This window comes from Camponotus floridanus, unplaced genomic scaffold (assembly GCF_003227725.1).
Source record: "Camponotus floridanus strain SB8 unplaced genomic scaffold, Cflo_v7.5 scaffold215, whole genome shotgun sequence".
In the NCBI taxonomy this organism is placed as follows: Eukaryota; Metazoa; Arthropoda; class Insecta; order Hymenoptera; family Formicidae; genus Camponotus; species Camponotus floridanus.
Genome location: NW_020229343.1, coordinates 48,289 through 68,658, shown reverse-complemented (window position 1 = coordinate 68,658; position 20,370 = coordinate 48,289). Strand labels below are relative to the sequence as shown.

At 43.7% G+C, this 20,370-nt stretch overlaps 2 protein-coding genes across 2 annotated transcripts; one reads left to right on the top strand and one right to left on the bottom strand.

Moving 5' to 3' along the window:
- Window positions 1-6,264: 6,264 nt before the first annotated feature.
- Window positions 6,265-6,768, bottom strand: LOC112637881 (histone-lysine N-methyltransferase SETMAR-like). The gene has a single exon (XM_025408553.1). The coding sequence runs from the start codon at window positions 6,766-6,768 to the stop codon at window positions 6,265-6,267; it is 504 nt and encodes a 167-aa protein (XP_025264338.1).
- A 4,568-nt stretch (window positions 6,769-11,336) lies between these two features.
- LOC112637880 lies at window positions 11,337-13,328 on the top strand. Its single transcript, XM_025408552.1, has one exon. It carries the CDS (start codon window positions 11,337-11,339, stop codon window positions 13,326-13,328), a length of 1,992 nt encoding a protein of 663 aa, XP_025264337.1.
- Window positions 13,329-20,370: the final 7,042 nt, after the last annotated feature.

Here is a 20,370-nt window from a genome sequence, read left to right as displayed (position 1 = left end):
AGCAAAAGGAAGACGCAACACTCATGGTCGTATCTATGTTTACATGTCAGGAAAACATTGTCGACTTGTGGAAGCTGGATACGCCGGGTATTATGGATCCTAGCTTGAAAAAGACAGATGATGCACATCAAGCAAAAGTTAAAGAGAATTTTCAGCATACCATTAAGATGAATGAAGAAGGTCGATATGAAATATTTCTTCTTTGGAAGGAAGATTACTTACCACTGGTAGAAAATAAAGGATCGGTTATAAAACGACTTGAGTCTACTACTAAAAGACTTAAAGCTTAAAATCTTTATGATACGTACCAACAAATTTTTGAAGAATAGTTGTCCAAAGGCATTATTGAAAAGGTTCCGGAGGATGAAGTAAACTACAATGCCTACTATCTACCTCATAGAAGTGTGATCAAAGAAAATAGTACTACGAAAATAAAGCCTGTATTTGACGCATCTACTTCTTGGAAAACTCCACCGTCACTGAATCATTATCTCGAAACAGGTCCTAATTTGATTGAACAAATTCCGAGAATTCTACTACATTTTAGACGACGAAAGATAGGAATAACTGCAGACATTTGGAGTGCTTTTTGCAAATTGTATTTCACCTGACGATAGAGACGTATTGCGGTTTCTTTAGTGGAAGAAGACTCGTCCAGAAGAAATAGAAGTATACAGACATCGGCGAGTAATTTTTGGAGTCTCCAGCAGCCCTTTCTTCTTAGGGGCAATGATCGAATATCATTTAGACAGAGCACTACAACAAGGACAAACGGAGGCAGGAATAGAAATCATTTAACAATTAAAGAAGTCTTTCTACGTAGATAATTGCGTAATCAGTGTTAATATGCACAGCGAGGCCGTAGCATTTGAAGTTACTGCAAGACAAATCATGGCAGAAGACAAATTTGATTTGCGAGGCTGGGAATACACGGCTCAAAAAGAAACATATAAATTGACTTTTGTACTCGGATTGCTTTGAGATAAAGAACAGGATACTTCAAGGTTGACACCTACATTGTGGGAATTTTACACTACGTCACAGATTACAAAGAGAAATACTATCTGCTGCTCAAAAAGTATTTGATCCCACTGGTCTGTCTTCTCCGATATCCTTAAAATCTAAGCTGTTGTTACAGAACCTTTGATCATGCAAAATCAGTTAGGACGAAGAAGTACCTGAAAATATTAGAGCTGATTTCGATAACTAATTGCAGCAGCTTCACTAGTTAAAGGCACTACATATTCCGCGACACGCTTTTCGTCAATGTAAACTGTCTTTTCATGTGTTCGTAGATGCTAGTCAAGATGCATACGCAGTTGCCGTTTTTGCGAGGACAGAAACTCGAGAGAACATATATATTATGACGTTGCCATCTTGTCGCGCGTCCATCCGCCCCGGCAACTTTGACGGGGCGCGGGCCGAGCGGCCGCGCTAGAAGTCAGATTGCGAGAACAATATCGAACTCCCCGGAGAGACGAGCGGTTTTATTGTATTTTGCGACTTATTAACTTTTGTATTTTGCGATTTATTAACTTTTGTATTTTTTTGTATTAATGAAATGTCGGGCAACCCGCCGAAGAACATCCGGAAGGCGAAGGATTTCATGAAACGTCGAGGGATTTCATGAAACGGCCTGCGACACGGCGCTCCCCGCCGGCGAGCGGAGGAGGAAATAGCGCCCGAATAATCGAGCTCCGGGATGCCACGGGTAAACATCGCCCCTCGTCGTATAAAGGAGGACGAAGGCCCAATCGGCATTACTTTCCAGGGGTGGAGAACGGGGTGGTGGGGTTAGATGGGCCTCCACCGGATCATGAAAACCGGGGCCCATGACAGCAGAATTTGAATATTCGAGACCGTTTCGCGCAGGGCGCAGGAATACCTCGTGTATCGCGAGGCGCAAGGATATCGCGCGTGTCGCGGCGCGATTTACCGCGGAACTGCGCACTTCTGCACGCGGTCATTGACGCAGCTATCGACCCTGGATCTCCCGATCTAGGGACTCACTCTGGTGCGGGCGCTCGACGCAATCAGTTGAAAAGTCGTAATAGTTGTCGCATTGTGCTAGTCGTTGTCGTTGGCGGGATCAAGGAGAGAACGGCACCTCCCTGCTCGAAGACACATATCGGTGAGGTTGCCTATCTTTTGTAAGCCACGTACGCGATTCGGTCCGCCGACCGGCCGTTCTGTCGCCGTCACCATTTTCGTGTTTTGCTGCCGCTCGGGCCTTGTGCCGAGCTGTCGTATTTCTGGCGACCGGAGACAAACGATCGAGGTATCGCGGGCAGTCGTGACGTAGGCATTAATTGATAGGGTATCGTTCGTCTCTCTCCGGGTTTCGGGATGTTAAACACGCGTAGTTATCGACCGCCGAACATCGACCGCGTGCGCTAAAAATCGCGGAAAGCGTGTATGCCGCCCGTGTTGTCGTGTCGCTGTCGTTGCCGCGTAAAACATCCTCGCAGACGATCCACGGACGATTTTCGTGTCTAATTGCGTTTGTGTAATCGATTATTAAGTGTGCGTGTGAGCGTCTAGTATTATAAGTGTGAGAGTATTATAAGTATTTGCGTCTTTGTCGCGCTCATTATGTCAATGAGTAGCGCGCATTTTGTAATGATTATCGTTTGTCGAATGTGTTGCGGTGCGAGATAATCGCCGAAAAATTCAACTGTTATCGAAATTTGAGCTGGTTGCGCTGAGAAAAGAGGTGAAACGCAGGGAGAGAAAAATCTCCGGCCCCCGTCAGCTATCGAATATCGACCGTATCGCTCGCCGGTCGCAGACGAGATCTATTTTCGCAAAATCAGTAATTATTCTCGCTCGATTTTTAGTCACGCTGTCAAACCCTTCTGCTGTCAATTGGAATAGCGAGTTGAGAAATTACGAGGAAAAAGATAAGGTACGATAAGACGTCGATATAGGTGTCGAAATTCCGTTACATTTTGGAAATATTGTTCGGTCTGGCGAACTCCGGCCATAAAAACGGGCTCGGGTAAATAACAGAAATGCGCTCTCTTAGGTTGTCGATTTCGAGCGAACATTCGATTTGATTGGATTATTATTATTACTACCTCTATTGATTTGATCTATTATGTATTGCGTTTTCTCATATCTTTGAATTTATTGTGAATATTCTTACTCGGATTTGTTATTTAATTTTATTTTTATATTATTTTCCTATTAATAAATTTGTTATATGTCTTTATTAAGTTCGCGTAATTTATTTGAGTGTTAGTCTCTCGTGATTGTCGATTTTCGTTTTGTCTGTCGAATGTCGAATTAGCGAAGTCTTGCATAATCAATTGACTTTTTCCAAGACACTGCCCCTCTACCGTTAGGCGAACTAGTCGGCCCGTGGCGAAGCAGGCTATCGTTTTTCGTGTTCTGAGGCGTTTAGCGAAAATTGATGCGTGAAAGACCGCATCTGACGCCCAACTTCGAGATGTCGAGACGGCTTTCGCTTCACCGCGGCTCGCGCGCGAACACCCTCCATCCCTGTTCCCTCGAGCGCGAGTATACTATATTCACTATGTTTTTGACGGCGTTTTCGCTCCCCTTCGCACTCTCCTTCTTAACACCCTGAGGAGTATTGCGAAATTAATAATTTTAATTGAATAAAACGTCGCAATATACAACTTATTCAAGCAAGATCCAGGATATCACCTATTGAAAGAATAACGATACCTCATCTGAAATTGTTGGCTGCTACTATAGGAGTAAGATACGCTCAATAAAAGAAGCTGGAGATTTCGAAGAAGTTTTCTTTTGATCTGATTCGAGTACAGTTGTGGCGTGGATACGGAAAGACAAGCTATGGAACACATTCGTTGAGAACCGAGTAAGAGAGATACGTTCATTATCTGATCCTAACAAATGGCGTCATGTACCGGGATCCATGAACCTGGCTGATCTACCTTCAAGAAGATGTGGAGCTAAACACTTAGTAGAATCTCTATGGTGGGAAGGTTCAACTTGGCTGAAACTTCCTGCGGATCAATGGCTCTCATCTGATGACATTGAGAACAAAGAGGAAAACAGCGAGATTAAAAAATCAGCGTATCGAAAAAAAAGATTTCTAATAATAATATAGAAGTCGCTTATATCCATCACACAAGAAGAAATAGGATGATACATGAAAGGACAATCTAGATATCTAAGAATAGTAAGAACCATGGCTTGGATCCAACGTTTCATGGTTAATTGTCGAGCTCAGCAAGCTGTAAGAATCTCAGGAGAATTGAAAAAAATTCGTCGATGCGGAGCTTGTAGTTTTAAAGTTATCATAAGGAGAATCGTTTAACGAGAATGAACCACGATTCAATACTTTAGATACATTCAAGGATGAATGTGGATTAATACGTCTAAAGTCACCAGTAATTAATCGTGATGATGAGTATAACTTTCGATGTCCCATTGTGTTAGATCCTAAACATCCTTTAACTAAAATGTTAATCCAGTACAGACATCAACAACTTCATCACGCGGGAATCCAGGTTGTAATGAATGATTTGCTAGAAACATTTTGAATTCTCACCTACAGAACAGCAGTACGATAAATGATTGTTGGACATGCAAAAGATACAAAGTCAAAAAAGCAGATGCTAGTCTCGGTTGTTTAGCACATGAGCGTGTTACGGAAGTAAATATTTTCGAAGTCACAGGGATCGATTATATCGGGCCTTTGTTTCTTAAAAAAGCACAATAGGCTTGGATTTGTCTATTTACTTGCGCTATTTATAGAGCGATCCATTTGGAACTCACGACGTCTCTTTCTACTGAAGCTTTTCTGCAAGTTTTACGCAGATTTATCACACGACGAGGAAAATCTTCCGTAATTTACACAGACAATGGGACAAATTTCATAAGAGCACGTAATCTACTTAAAAAGATTAATTGGAAAGAAATTCAACAATTCAGCACAAGTCAAAAAAAAGACTGCCGTCTCAATTCTCCTTCAGCAGCTTGGTGGAGAGGATGGTGGGAACGTCTGGTAAGAATAGTAAAAGACCTGTTGAAACGGACATTGAAGAGAGCGGTGTCTATCCTGAAGAGATGAATACTATTTTATGCGACATCGAGGCTGTCATTAACTCTCGTCCGTTGTCCTACTTGGCAGAGGATCCAACACAATTAAAAACATGGCGTTAACGCCAATGATGTTTCTACGAGAAACTCTTCGGAGTAATGTATCTGATTTGGATAAGATAGACGTTAATCTGAACAAGCGGATGTGATATTGTCAAAGCTTGCGTAATGAAGTATGTAAACGTTTCCGTTCTGAATATTTAGGACAACTAGCACGGCGGATAACAAAGAGCTACAATGTTCCAGTAAAAATTGGAGATATCGTCTTAGTCGGCCAGGATAATCGTAAGCGTTTAGATTGGCCAAATAAGCAAAAATTGGTCAAATAAGCAAAATTTTTCCAGGTAAAGATGGTATCGTACGGGTAGCTAAGGTAAAAACCGCCAGCGGAGAATTAGTACGGCCCATTCAGCATCTATATCCTTTGGAAATGTCGGATACGTCAGAGTCAAACATAGACGACTCAATGCAGATTAAGGAGAACCAGAAGGAATCTACTCCGCAACCTACTTCGAACATCGTTCATACTAGGAGCGGACGATGTATAAAGATACCGGATAAAATCGGATACTATTGGGTTGTTCAAAAAGTTATTGCGGTTTTTTCATTTGATTTTCAGGTGCGTTTATTTAATATACGTAATGAACATTAATCAATAATATATTGGCCGTTTTGTTCAATAACCTTTTGCCATCTCTCGGGTAACTTCATAATACCGCGTTCATAAAACTTCCTATCTTTCTCTGCGAGAAACTTGTCAAGGTGCTGTTTGATGAGGTCTTCAGAAGCAAACGTTTTACCATTCAAGGAGTTTTGCAAGGAGCGAAATAAATGGAAGTCTGATGGCGCAAGGTCTGGGCTATATGGTGGATATGGCAACACATCCCAACCAAGCTGCAACAATTTTTGGCGAGTGACCAAACTTGTGTGTGGTCTCGCATTGTCGTGGTGAAACACCACATCCTTACGATTGATCAGCTCGGGACGTTTCTGTGCGATGGCATCACTTAATTTCTGTAGCTGCTCACAGTAGACATCGGAATTAATCGTTTTATTCTTTGGAAGCAGCTCATAGAAGACTGGTCCCTTCCAATCCCACCAGATTGACAGCATCACCTTCTTTTGGTGGATGTCCGCCTTTGCTTGCCTTTCCGGTGCTTCATCTCGCCTACTCTAACTCCTTTTTCGGCTCACATTGTTGTAGACAATCCATTTTTCGTCGCCCGTGATCATACGCTTCAAGAACGGATCGTTTTCTTCGTGTTTGGTGAGTTGATCGCAGACGTTCATACGCTTCGTCAGATGAATTTCTTTCAACTGATGCGGTACCCAAACATTGAGCTTCTTCACGAAACCAAGCGATTTCAAATGGCCATGAACACTTCCAATGGACACTTTTAAAGCGGTAGCAAGCTCCCGAACCGTTGAATGCTTATTTGCTTGCACCAATGCCTTAATTTTATCGTCATCAATCTCGGAAGGCCTACCGGAGCGATGAGCGTCTTTAACTGAAAAATCACCACCACGGAATCGGGCGAACCAGTTCTGGCACTGACGTTTTTCGATGACATTTCTGCCGTAAACTTGACGCAACTCTTCCCTTGCTTCAGTTGCTTTCTTCCCTTTTTTGAAGTAATAAAGCAAAATATGGCGAATATGCTCTTCAAAATTCTCCATGTTTAAACCACAATTGCAAGCACAAAACTCGACCGAATTGCGTCAACTTTTATTTTGGTTTTTAGGTTAAGTGTCAACAACAAAATGCGCATAAATATTTGGCATTCATGTCACGCTCAGATATAAATAAACGTGGATAGCGCTATTTATTGGAAAAAAACGCAATGACTTTTTGAACAACCCAATAGTTTTTTTCCCTGTGGGAGGAATGTTAAAAATAATGTAGAGTAGGGATAGCAATACACTCTTTCGTGAATTGACTGACACTAACGGGGCGCGAGGACGAGTCCACTCGGGGCCATTGGACGGGTCCATTGTTCCTTTGTCTTCTTGTTGGACAGATATTTCAAGCAGTTAAAAATCCTAAGAAAAAACCGTGTAACAGTACCGTGCAATAAAGTACTTTTAATATTATTATCGGTGTGTCTCTTATTCACAAGTTAGCCTTATATATATATGTTACAATCGCAATGTAAACATACGATAACGTTCTTGTAGAAAACAGTTGTGTTTACAAAAACAACTTTTCGTGAACTATCACGTAAATGACATAAACGAAATGCACATTCACAAGTAGATACCTGCCTATGTCGAAGTATAATCATTGATATATTGAATGATTGCTTTCCTATGTCTTCATCATACCTCTGCACTTTATATATTATAATTGCATTTTTATTGCTTGACCAACATTGTGAGATTCATGTTAAGCTGCATATTTAGCTATATAATAGACTATACGCGTAACACTTCCATAAGATTGCAAATATTACCACCCCATAATTTAAGGAGTGTAGGATTATAATTAATGATATAAATATCTATAGAGTTGCGCTTTAATATACAAAAACGTCCATTATTACAAATAGCTTCATCTGGTCCAAGCAACATTGTTATGTCACTAATTTTTCTAGGAAAACCAAATCGACATTGTCCGTTGTCTATCTTCATAACACGTACTAGTATGTTTATGCACTTGAACCCGTGCTATGAGTGCATCTAATTCATTATCTCTTGTAAGAGATGTGCACGACACAATCTTATCAATAAGAGCAATACCATCTGGACCCTCGAATGATGGAATTCCTTCATTCCAACATAGCATATGTTAGTGTGGACTATCTCTATTTTGAAATTCTACTCTCTACCAGAAATCTATTAATTTTCCACCTAACAAAGTCTCATCATTTTGCAATACACGATAGCATGAACACGAACCATAAAATGACGAGATAATGTTACCAGATGCTCAACAATTAATCGTTATTTTTCATCAAATTGCAAGTTATTTATATTTTTCCCTTTTCTTCCAGCTGCAATAAGACATGCTTTCAATATGTCTTTTCAATTAAGATCGTTGCAACTTAATGTTAAAAACCATTGTAGTGGGCCGAAAATTACGAACCATAGCAATTAAACCACTATATGCTGTTTGTCAATAAGAGCCACGTAAAGCTCTCATATTAATACGCAAATTTTGTACAAGACTTTCAGGAATAGTATTTCCTTGCCTTAATCTATCTAAGACAAACGCAAATATTTGGCCGAGTTCGATAATATTCCATAACGAATAAAATAAGTAATCATTTCGTCGAAATTTGGAATCCTGACATAAAATACGTACTTGACAATAATCTAATGGCGTTATATAGTATATTGTCGTGATGGTTCATGAAGTCCATTCCCCGTCCTTTCGGAAAAAGCAAAACCAAGCTAATTATTCAGCTCGAAGTTTGTTTGAAATTCATATTTCGCATGCATATCATCTCAGCTCATTATTACTGAAAATCGAAATTTTTCAAATTAACGGACGTCGAGAATCTTCTCGACGTTTCTATTTATAAAAAAAAAACCGATCGTTCGAGTTATCTCTATTTTGTTGCCACCGCAAAAAACGTTTGTCTCTGCCGTTGACAATAACAGTGTCAACGGTCGCCGAAAACTGTATAGTTTACGGGCATGCGCGCCCATGCGTCACGATCAGCTGATCACCAATCAGCCGATCTAAAAAGATCGCGCGCATGACAATTAACTCATTGTCAGCGGTAGATCTCATCGGCGGCCAATGACGCGCAGCGCCCTGAGGTCACCGCCAAAATACAAAGTTAATTGGGCCACGTCGACACGGGCCCAAAAATCTGCCCGGTATATAACGGGCCCCACGCGTAGACAAGGCGAAGTCTCGCACTTTTCGCTAAACCGCACTTATTGTAAATCGCTTCGCAAACCGCAGTATTACTCGACCGCTTTTTTCACTCGGACTTTCCTCTCGATTACGGACTTGAACTAATTTCGGCAATATTTTTCGAGTTCTGAAAAATATATATATTTTGTGTAAAACTTTATTCATCGTGTGATGTTAAAAATAAAACTATCAAAAGTACAAAAAAAATCATACGTGTCGTGGCTTGTTTTTTTCTCAATTGTGCAGTGTCCGAGTTCAAGACCTTTTCTGTCGCGCCTCTCGTTTCGAATAACTCATTCGCGAACATTTTCTGGTCCTTCGAGCCGGATTTTTTATCCGCATCAGCAGTTCGTGGGTGAATCTTGTGACATAGTGCGTGAATCTGAAACTGAATAGTGATCATGTGCAGATCTAAAGGCACTGTTGGAGGCGCAGAACGACATCCACGGACGAATGTCTCGCTCCGTGGACAATCTGCGCAAGATGGGCGTCTCGAGCATTACCGCCGAAGCGATTCAGGCTCGCCTCCGCATTCTCGACACGCTGTGGACCAGATTCGAGGCCCATCATGACCTCATTGTAGCGGTGCTGAAAGACAAATATCTTGAGAGTGAGTACGCAAAGAATGATTTTATTGATATCGCGGAAACTACCTACGTGACACAAAGGAGCATGCTGGTCGAATACGCGAACAAACTCAAGGGCGAGTCGTTCACTACGCCCAAGGTTGAGGCTCACCAAGAGCAGACGCTCAAGACCTCGCTGCCGCGAATTAAGCTCCAGTCGTTCTCCGGTGCATACAGTGATTGGCCCGCGTTTCGCGACATCTTCTTGTCCATCATCGGGAGCAATACATCCATTTCCGACGTGGAAAAGCTCCACTATCTCCGTACGAGCTTACAGGGTCCTGCGGAAAAACTAATTAAATCATTGCCGATTGTCGGGAGCAATTATGACAGGGCGTGGTCAATTTTAAGTTCTCACTACGAGAACAAGCGAGAGCTCATTCGCGCCAACTTCGCTGCCTACACCGCCGTGCCTAAAATGAAGAACGCGACCGCTGACGAGTTGAACCGAATTTATAACGCCGCCACGACTGCCATCAATGCTCAGGAGAGCATTGAAAGGCTCATCGGCACGCACGGTATGGACCTCTTCAATTACTTGCTCGTCGAGCGCTTTGACCCACAGATTCGAATACAGTGGGAGTGCTCCCTCAATCCGCGATTCCGTCGACCCGCCGAGCAACGACGTCCTTATGGACTTCATAGCGAAGCAGATCCTCACGCTGAACGCCGTGCAGCCAACCACTGCCGCGAAATCCGGAGACACTTCTCGGTCCGCAAAGTCGCACTTTGTAAAACGCGCATCCGGTTCGTCAACGTGCGCCGCCTGTAAAGAAAAGCATTCGATTATGCAATGCTCGACGTTCAAGGCCAAGACCGCTGCTGAGCGAAAAGGCCTAGTAGAAGCAAACAGATTGTGCTTCAATTGCCTCGGCAACCATTACCTGGCAAAATGTCAGTCGTCGAAAACGTGCTTCACTTGCAAAGCCACCACACGCTTCTGCACGACGCATACTCGCAATCTGATGGTGCGATTTCCTTGTCCACCACACGCTTCGCATCAGACCGCAAGGCAATTCTTCTTGCCACCGCACGGGTCACTATCAAGGACCACGTGGGAAGACCGCACGACATCCGAGCACTGATCGACCAAGGATCAGAGATCTCTCTAGTCTCAGAGGCCCTGGCACAATGATTGCGCCTGCCGCGGATCCGCTCCTCGATGACGATAGCCGGGATCGGAGGAGCCTCTGGAGCAACCCGCGGACGGCTGTCTTTGGCGCTCTCCTCGGCAATAACTGGAGCAACGCTCCCCGTCCAGGCGTACGTTCTGCCGCATCTCTCCTCTTACCAGGGGCCCATCGTGCGAGCCAGCGTCATCTGGCCCCACATACGCGGTCTCTCTCTGGCCGATCCGCAATATTTAGACCGAGATTCAATCGAGATACTGCTCGGTGCGGATGTCTATTCCGCCATCCTTCAAGATGGACTCCGCAAGGGATGCAAAGACGAGCCCATCGCGCAGAAGACCTCCCTCGGGTGGATTCTGTCGGGAGGACACCGAGCCACGACCCAGGGTAGCCATGCCGCTCACCAATGCACTATAGACCGCCAGCTGACCGACTTGGTGCAGCTCTTCTGGGAGCAGGAGAAGGAGCATACCGCTCCCGTCGCTCTTACCCCGGAGGAGAGAAGATGCGAGGACATCTTCGTCCGCGAGCACTCACGCCGGACGTTACATTGTGAGGCTTCCCTTCTCCGGAGCTCCACCCTCTCTGTCAGGAACCCGTCGGCCGGCCGAGCGTTTGCTCCATGCCATGGAGCGCCGCTGCGACAAGGACGCTCGATTCGACAACTTCTACCGCAGCTTCATGAAGGACTACGAAGACCTGCAACACATGGAAGCTGTAACCACATCATCACAACAAGAAGATACTGCAAGGGGCTACTTACCGCATCACGGAGTGTTGCAAGAAACGAGCACCACCACTAAGCTCAGGGTCGTGTTCAACGGCTCACAGCTCACGACCTCGGGCACCTCACTCAACACCAGTCTGCTGACTGGTGCCAACCTCTTGCCAGTTCTCGCCGACGTATTCCTGCGCTGGCGCTGGCACCGTTACGTCTTCTTGGCGGACATCGAGAAAATGTACCGCCAAATTCTCGTTCATCCAGACGACTGCGATCATCAGCGGATACTTTGGCGGCACCGTGCCGTTGACGACATCCGCGAATACCGCTTGCGAACAGTCACGTATGGCTTGGCGTGCGCGCCATTCCTCGCCATACGGACCTTGCACCAGCTCGCCGACGACGAAGGTCACCGATTTCCGCAAGGAGCTGTCGCGCTGCGCCGCGATACTTACGTGGACGACGTCGTGACCGGCGCGAGCACCCTCTCGGAGGCCACCGCAGCGCAACGGGAGCTCCGCAGCCTCTGCATGGCGGGCGGGTTTCCTCTTCGGAAATGGGCGGCCAACCACCTCAGCATCCTGGACGGCGTTCCGCACGAGCACCGGCTGACCCACTCACCTCACTCGTGGTCACACGAGAGTCACACAACACTGGGTCTTCACTGGCACCGGGCCAGTGACCACTTCACATTTTCCCAACCGACACGTCACTTCGACGAACTAACAAAACGGCGTGTCCTGTCCGAAACCGCACGAATGTTCGATCCTCTCGGCTGGATCACCCCGGTCACAATGCGGGCCAAGATCCTAATCCAGTCCGCCTGGCTCCAGAAGATCGACACTCCACTTCCATCACCGGACACGCTCGCTTGGAGGAACCTGTTCTCGCAACTTCCGCGCCTCAACGAGATAAAGGTATCTCGTTGGCTCGGTAGCGACGGTCCGCACTCACACGTCGAACTACACGGATTCGCCGACGCATCGGAGCGAGGGTACGCCGCCGTGGTGTACCTCCGCTCCTCCACTGGAAGGGGCATCACACTCCACCTGCTGACCGCTAAGGGCAAGGTCGCGCCCGTGAAGCCCGTGTCCTTGCCGAGACTCGAGCTATGCGCGGCCGCCCTCTTGACGAACCTCGTCGTTCACACGCGCACTCTGCTAAGTTTGTCCTCAGCTCCAGTCTTCCTTTGGTCGGACTCCAGGGTCACTCTTCACTGGATCCACGGACACGCCTCCCGCTGGAAGACCTACGTGGCCAACAGAGTGTCGCTGATCCAGGAGCGGCTACCCGAGGCGCGATGGCGACATGTGCCGGGCAAGGACAACCCAGCTGACTGCGCCTCCCGAGGAGTTCTGCCCAGCGACCTGGTCGGTCATCCTCTGTGGTGGACGGGACCATCCTGGCTTTTAGAGGACCAAGCAAGGTGGCCGAACAACGACGGCGCCCTGCTGAACACTGCTGTGCCGGAGCAAAGAGCCGTCGCCTCACTCTCGGCGGCTGTCAAGGACGTCTCCGAGTCGGCCTTCCTGCTCCGTTTCTCGTCATTGTACCGACTGCTCAGAGTGACAGCCTGGTGTCTTCGACGGACCGGCACCCGGAGATTTCGCACCACCGCTGACGCCGCACTCTCACTCGTGTCTTGCGAGATCGAAGACGCACTCCTTCGCTGGATTCGCACCACACAGACTCTGCACTTCCTCGGCGAGATCACAGCACTCAGCAAAGGACGCGTCTTGCCACCCAGAAGTTCTCTCACCAAGCTGAGTCCGTTCCTCGACGACAGCGGTGTAATGCGAGTCGGAGGACGACTGAAGAACGCCATCCTGTCTCACGACGAACGGCATCTCATCATCATCCCACCGGAGTCAAGAGTAGGATATATAGGAGAGTTCTAACCCAGGTCCTCTCAGGGGGGGTGAGGCGCGCGGGGGATTACATAGGCGCGGGGGAATGACGTCACGCGGGTGGGATTTCGGCGGCGGCGCGTGTTAGATGTTTTATGGTAATATTATATTACATGCCCGGCTGATAAATAGTATTGCGCGTACGGACATGTTCAGTTTATAAATAATATAAACATCAGCATTTTTGAATTGAGATTATGATCGTATAATAGAGATGTGACATTATCGCCATATCGTCGTAAACGCCTCGTAAAAAGTACGCGCGGTCCCATATATTTATCGAAAGTATATGAAATATTGTGTCGCATGCCCGGTTGATAAACAATATAAACATCTGCATTTCTTTGAAATGCATCGCGTGCGAGAAGAACGAGTGCGAGGGAGAGGGAGCGATGGCGCGAGGAGAACGCGTGCGAGAGAACGATACTTATACATAACTAGCGCAGGGATGGGAACGCAAGAAGAGGTCTGTAAATAAATACATTTTTTTTCCAATTAAAAATATAAAATTTAATAAAATGTGTATGACTAATAAAATAATAAGTATAAAATAATAAGAAAAAATATAAAATTTAATCCATTATATTATAGAGTGCCCATAGCTCATCAAAATTTACATAACAATCGTCATTACGATTTCTACTTAAATCTCCATTCAGATTATTTTGTTCTCCATTCTGATCTCCATTCAGATTTCTCATCTCTCCTGAAACATTCTCCTACAAAAAAAAATCACCCAAAAATAATTACTTGAATATTTTAAATTAATTTCGTAATTATATTAGCAAAAATTATCCATTACCTGTACATTCCCTTCCTGTTGTTTTTTCTTTTGATATGCATACTTTTTGTATATAATTTCAGGCGGACATTTACATTTACGAGATTGACATTGTGTACAATACCGCGTTATATATAATAATTTATGATGATTACCAGCAATGCATTTTCTAAAATCATCATATTCAATATCATGATAAAAATCATTCCAGATTATTAAATCTATATACGTTTGGTTTATGCCCGTTGGGATACGTATATTTATACACGGCGTGTATGTGCAGTCATTGATACACCTATCTACCCAACTGTAATCGACATTTTTATATATGTAAACATGGTCTTCATATTCAAATATTTGATCGCAATTATTGCGTCTAATACATTGGTATTGCCAACCATCTTCTGAGTCTATGATTCGAGTAATTTTACGTTTACTGCCGAAATAAGAGTAATCATCATCATCGTATACATCAATTGAGAAGTGTGTCTTCCGAATTTCACGAAAAATTTTCAGTTGTACATGATCAGGCCATTCGATATACCCATTCTCGTACATATTAACCTCGGCTTGTCTGACGAAACGTTGCTTACGCATACCTCGTATGCCTAATTCTCGATCGCGCACATATTGTGTTATCGACATCTGTTTAGTGTTCGATTTTTCCATAGCACTATTGTTGTCATCTCGGAAAAGGTTGATTATGCACCTCCATTCGTCTATACGTGTTTGCAGCTCCATTGTTGTAATATGAAAAAATATTCACTTCTTCACTTTCGATTTCTTCACTTTTGATTTCTCGACTCGCGCACTGCCAAATTCTTTCTGACAAGGTAGCGAGATCTCGAAACGAGATCGTATAATAGAGATGTGACATTATCGCCATATCGTCGTAAACGCCTCGTAAAAAGTACGCGCGGTCCCATATATTTATCGAAAGTATAAACAATATTGTGTCGCATGCCCGGTTGATAAATAATATAAACAAATAGTACCTCAGAATCGTCTTTCACGATTTTTTCTCGGAAGAATTTTTAACGTATCAGCGCCGATGTTTGGCTGCTTTGTACCCTTGCTTCCACCGCTCGTATATCAGCGCTTTCGCGGTACACCCCTCACCCCCGATATAAGTAATTTTAGATTTTTTCGTTCGACGTATCCTTATCTCTCTTTCTTTCCTAGTGTTTGCTCTCTCATGATAACTCTCTCTCTCGCGAGGAGCTATGCATGAAAGCTGGGATGGGCAAACGCAAAGAAAGTACACAACGATATAGTAAACTTAAAACTATTTATTCAAGTTTTTATATATTTTTTGTCTTACATATTATATGGACTAAAAGCTAAAGCCGCCAGCTCGCAATCGACGAGTTGATGCTTGTTGAAAGCGTCACTCGCGCGTATTACATTTGATACTTCTTTAGGATCTGTTACAGTGGACGCGATATTGGAGAATGCGTAAATTTGACATCGACTGTCTCTATCACTTTATTCAATCGATCAAAAGTTACATCTATGCAATCATCGAGATCGAACATACGATGTAACGTCGATTCGACCATCATCATGCATACGTTCGAAGATACGAGACTTATGAATTTGGCGTCGTTAATCGTACGAACTCGCACTGTTAGCGGTCCAACGCTTATAAAATTATACATGTCGTGAGAGTCGTTCCGAAGGAGATTTAGAATATTGCGACGTTGCTCGCAGAGTCCCTTCCACGTTTCGAGAGATAATATCAGTCCCTTTCCTCGATGATCTCCTATGACAATCTCCACGTAACTCGGCGGACCCACGTTGATACCGATTTCGAGGAATTTGAATTCCGTAGCTGTCAATGCGTATCGTCTGCCTAGTATACGAACCGCACGACGCTCCGACGAAATGCTACGGGAAAAATTAAAATTAAGTAATACTAATAATACAATTTGTAAAAATAGAAAAATAGAAAAATAGAAAAAAAATATTAAACGAAACTTACTCGTCGTATTTGTTCTCAAACGATGGAGTTTTATCACGACTCGGCACGTAATTATTCACGTGTCTTCCGATGCCGCTGCTGCTTCTTTCAACGTAGTACATTTCTCTGGGAGGTTATGAAAAGTGAATCCACGAGCGGTTAACGCGACACTGGTCGGAATTACAGGAATTAATCGGTTATACCCGACGCTCATCTACCAAAAGTATAATGTAGTGGTGGGGGATCAATGTATTGGAATTTAGGATAAAAGGGAGGCGGCGCTCGAACAAAAGAATTCTTAGAAATGCATGCAAAGGATTAGGGTGGGGAAATAAGAGAGATAACGCATATTAATGTTTACATATTTTATTTTTCTCGCAATTCTTTCTGGCGTCGCGACCACCAATTAAATATTTTGAATACATTTTGTAATGCGCAATTCTTAACATGTTTTCCGCATCGCATACTATTCGTATCATCTAATTTATTTAGAGCATCCATATCTTCGTAATCCGCATCCAAGGTTTCAATAATATAGCCGTTCCCCGCATCGTCTAATATATCGGCCAGCCATTTTTGCTTTTCAAGTCCTTTGACGTACACGACAGACGATTCTTCTTCTTCTTCATGTATCGCACCAACGACAGCTGTTGTAATCGCACGCTGAGCCAAGCCATACGGAACGTTTCCGTCTTCCCATTGTAATCCGTGATGATTTCTAATCAGCCATGAGACTTGACATCGCTCAGATTTTGTAAGCGTGTGCCACGGTACGGGACTTGCGAAAAAGTAATGCGATAGAACATCTCTTTTTCAAGACTGCCGCTTCCTTCACGACAAAATTTTTCCCAACGATAAATCCTTGCAGATCCACAAACGTTGGTATGGACATGACGAGATCTCTCTCTCTTCGATACGCCAGTCGAGAGGAACGACAAAACTCTAAAACCATCTCGCAAGACTTTGATTTATATCATGCTCCTCTTCCCCCTCTCTCTTCTGTCGATGTTATCGCCTAGGTGATTTTGCGTACAACGTTGGTCAACGGATTGTACTGGATCACGCGATCGTGTATGATGAGGCAGTACGCAGTGGCGGCACGTTCTCCTTACACTCGAATTCCAATCTCACATCCACGGTCGCGCTCTTGACCGATTCGTTTTGTCGAGAACAATCGATAATCACGAACGGACCGTGTTGTAGAAACTTCAGGACGTTGAGACTCGGCTCGAGATACTCGTATCCGTAATAATTCTTGCAGAAGCGTGTGTACGTATCATACAGAATGGAATATCTGTTTTTATCTAAATCCAGATTCATATCGTCGTACGGATAATATTCCGAATTCAGATAAAGTTTAACGTTGATCAATTTGCAGTGGTCGAATTCACTCGTATCCTTAGACATGACATTCTTCCGACCTGTCTGCAGAGCGAAGATAACGTATCGTGGTTTCTCTAGCTGAGTCGCAGTCTTAATGGCCCACGAATGCTTGGTTGTAAGCTGCAATAGCGGATACTCGTACAGATCCCACGAGCGAAAAGCCATGCTGAGATATCGTCCGCTTTCCAGAGCACGCAGCATTGACAACTTTTTGATTTCGCTCAACAGCACGTGAGGCATTCGCCATTGTATCTTGAATATGTCGATCACAAGCTCCTGCGCCGAATTTCCATGCAGACAATTGTTGTCGTTGCGCGATCGTATCAAGATCAATTCGTGACGAGCGTTAATCACCACGCGTCTGTAATCCTCGTAAAATCCCAGCAACATGTAGAGCGGTACGCAAAAATTGAAATGTCCATTCGTGTAGGTAAACGGCTCCCAGCCAGCATTTTTCAAAATCGTGTCTCTATCGGATGATACCGTTACATAGTTTTTGAGCGTAGTAGTTATTCCTACGTTTCTATTGCGATCAATCTCAACACCGTCGAGTTCGTATCGAATCTCGTCGAACATGAATGCGACGCAATTATTTCCCATTATCACTTCATTTTCTCCTTCAGCTGGTGGTTTGTTTTTCGTTAGTCGTCCCTCGATGTATAGAAAACTCTCATGCGGCAGCGTATACAGATCCTGTTGTTGTATGGGTATTCTTATCTCGTCATTGTGTCCGAACGTTGTATTGGCGAACGGGTTGTGCGTGTGAGTCTCGATCTTGACGATACGATCGTCAAAGATAGGTTCGTCACCGATGTTGAGAATGTCTGTCATCGTTCAGCTGTTTCGCACCGCGAATCCCAAAGATTGCAAAAACGCAACGTTTGATGCGCTGAGTTTCTTTTTCTCGGATGATTGGATATTAGCGAACGTCGACGTTGATGTTGTTGGTGTCACTGATTTCGTAAAGATTGTGTTATCTCTCGCGTCTTTCGATCCGTTCAACACGAGCATCTCATACGTCGCATACGTACGTACGTTATCGCCGCAGCCGTCGTACGTGCAATCTTACGGTGATCTCTTCTCCTCGAAAATCGAGCAATCGTCCGTTCTGGTCGACAACGCGTAACGTTAAATCCGTAATGCTCCGCGCGATGATCGGCAAGTAAATGCGCCGGCGTTTCCGATATCTTATATCCCGGCGGTACCCTCGGTGAAAATTCGTGTATCGTATGAACGAGTTTGCCGTTGTTGTACGCGCCCGCGGTCACGTTACATTCTACGCGGATAATATTAACGTTGATAATGTTAATCGGCATGTTCGATTCGTACCATTTTCCCGGCTCGAGAATACGATTCGAGAATCCTAGCAGCGATTCAATGTTGCTAGGTTTGCTAAAATTTAATCTGTATGCGCATTTGATCTCGCTTCTCATCGTATTGTAATTAGCGCGGAGCACTATCGGATATTCGCCATCTTCGTAGTCATCGCCGTCAATATGTTTCTTATCGCGATGTTTCCGTGAAATTGCACGTTTCAAAAATTCATGTATATCTCGCAACTCGTACGATCCCTCGGGAATCGTAATTTCCGCGTCGTCTTTGCCAAAGTAAACTTTATTATTCGAGGAATTCACGTTCGGTATCGTGTGATAAGTCTCAAAATCCGTTAGACCGAGTTCGTATTCATCGTCGCTCAAATCTACAGTGGGAAAGAAGTTTGCCGCGAGAACGCTACTCTTCCCAGTCAAGGTGAATGTCATAGACATGTCGACGAAACTGTTGAACAAATACTGAGTTAAATAGCGCGATATCCGTCTTTAAATTCGCACGCATCGACCGTTCGAAGAAACTGCAAGCACAATTGTCCGCAGATGCTCTGATCGTAAGTTTGAACAGGCGTGTGATTGTACTGTATCTTCGTTACGTTTCGTCCGAAAATATCGCACAAGTTCCTTGGGAGGTCGAAGATTGCCGAAACTGTCGAAATATACTACGCGATTCCCCCTCTTTGCGTCGCGTACCCAATAGTACCCGGTCCTTCGACGCTATCTAAATTTACGATGCGTTCTCGTTTTGATAATACCACGATCGGNTATATGTAAAAGATATCGAAGTTACAAACATTTTAAATTTTTGTTTTTGGGGTTGCCTTTAAAATTTTACTGCTAGAATAATCACCGGGGAAGCTACTAGAAGGTCGTCAGATTTTTATCGTTAATCTTTATTCGTTTAATGAATTATCCTAACAAAGTCTACGCCAAGTATTGGCTTTATTTTGTATTAATTGTTTTATTTCTTTTACAGGTTACCGAATGGGAGCGTACATGTATTTATATACGGGGAGGAAGAGGGTTGATGGATCAACATTTCTACGTCGAAAATTATAGGGGTTGTTTCAACGCATAATTTTATAAATATATATATATAAACATATATATATATATATGTTTTTAGTTAAGACATCGGTGTTGTAAGGATTTTTGATTATATAAGTATTTTTAATGGTACTACTATAAGACGTACCTATTAATATTATGTTATTATATTTTTAGCACGTTTTAATTATTATATTTTTTAATTATTTAAAGGCGATTGTGTTGCTTTTATGATTATATAATATGCTTTTGCCTGTCATGTACTATGCATATTAATTATTTAATCAATTCTGTCAAGTAATTTATCAAGTCTGTCGCTAAAATTTAATTATTAAATTTTATCGTTAATATTTGATTCTTCCAATTATATTTTATTATTGATGTTTCATTAAAATTTTGAGATTCGTTAACTAATTAATTTTTCTCTTTCAGGTGCAGGACTACCGTGGCTTTACTTTTAAATGATATTTGGATTTGTCGATGTCGAGGTGGATGATTATTAAAAATCGCTCACATCGCGGGATTTTATATAGA

Coding starts and splice junctions, on each gene's coding strand:
- LOC112637881 (XM_025408553.1), bottom strand. CDS start 6,768: ATGGAGAATTTTGAAGAGCATATTCGCCATATTTTGCTTTATTACTTC.
- LOC112637880 (XM_025408552.1), top strand. CDS start 11,337: ATGGAGCGCCGCTGCGACAAGGACGCTCGATTCGACAACTTCTACCGC.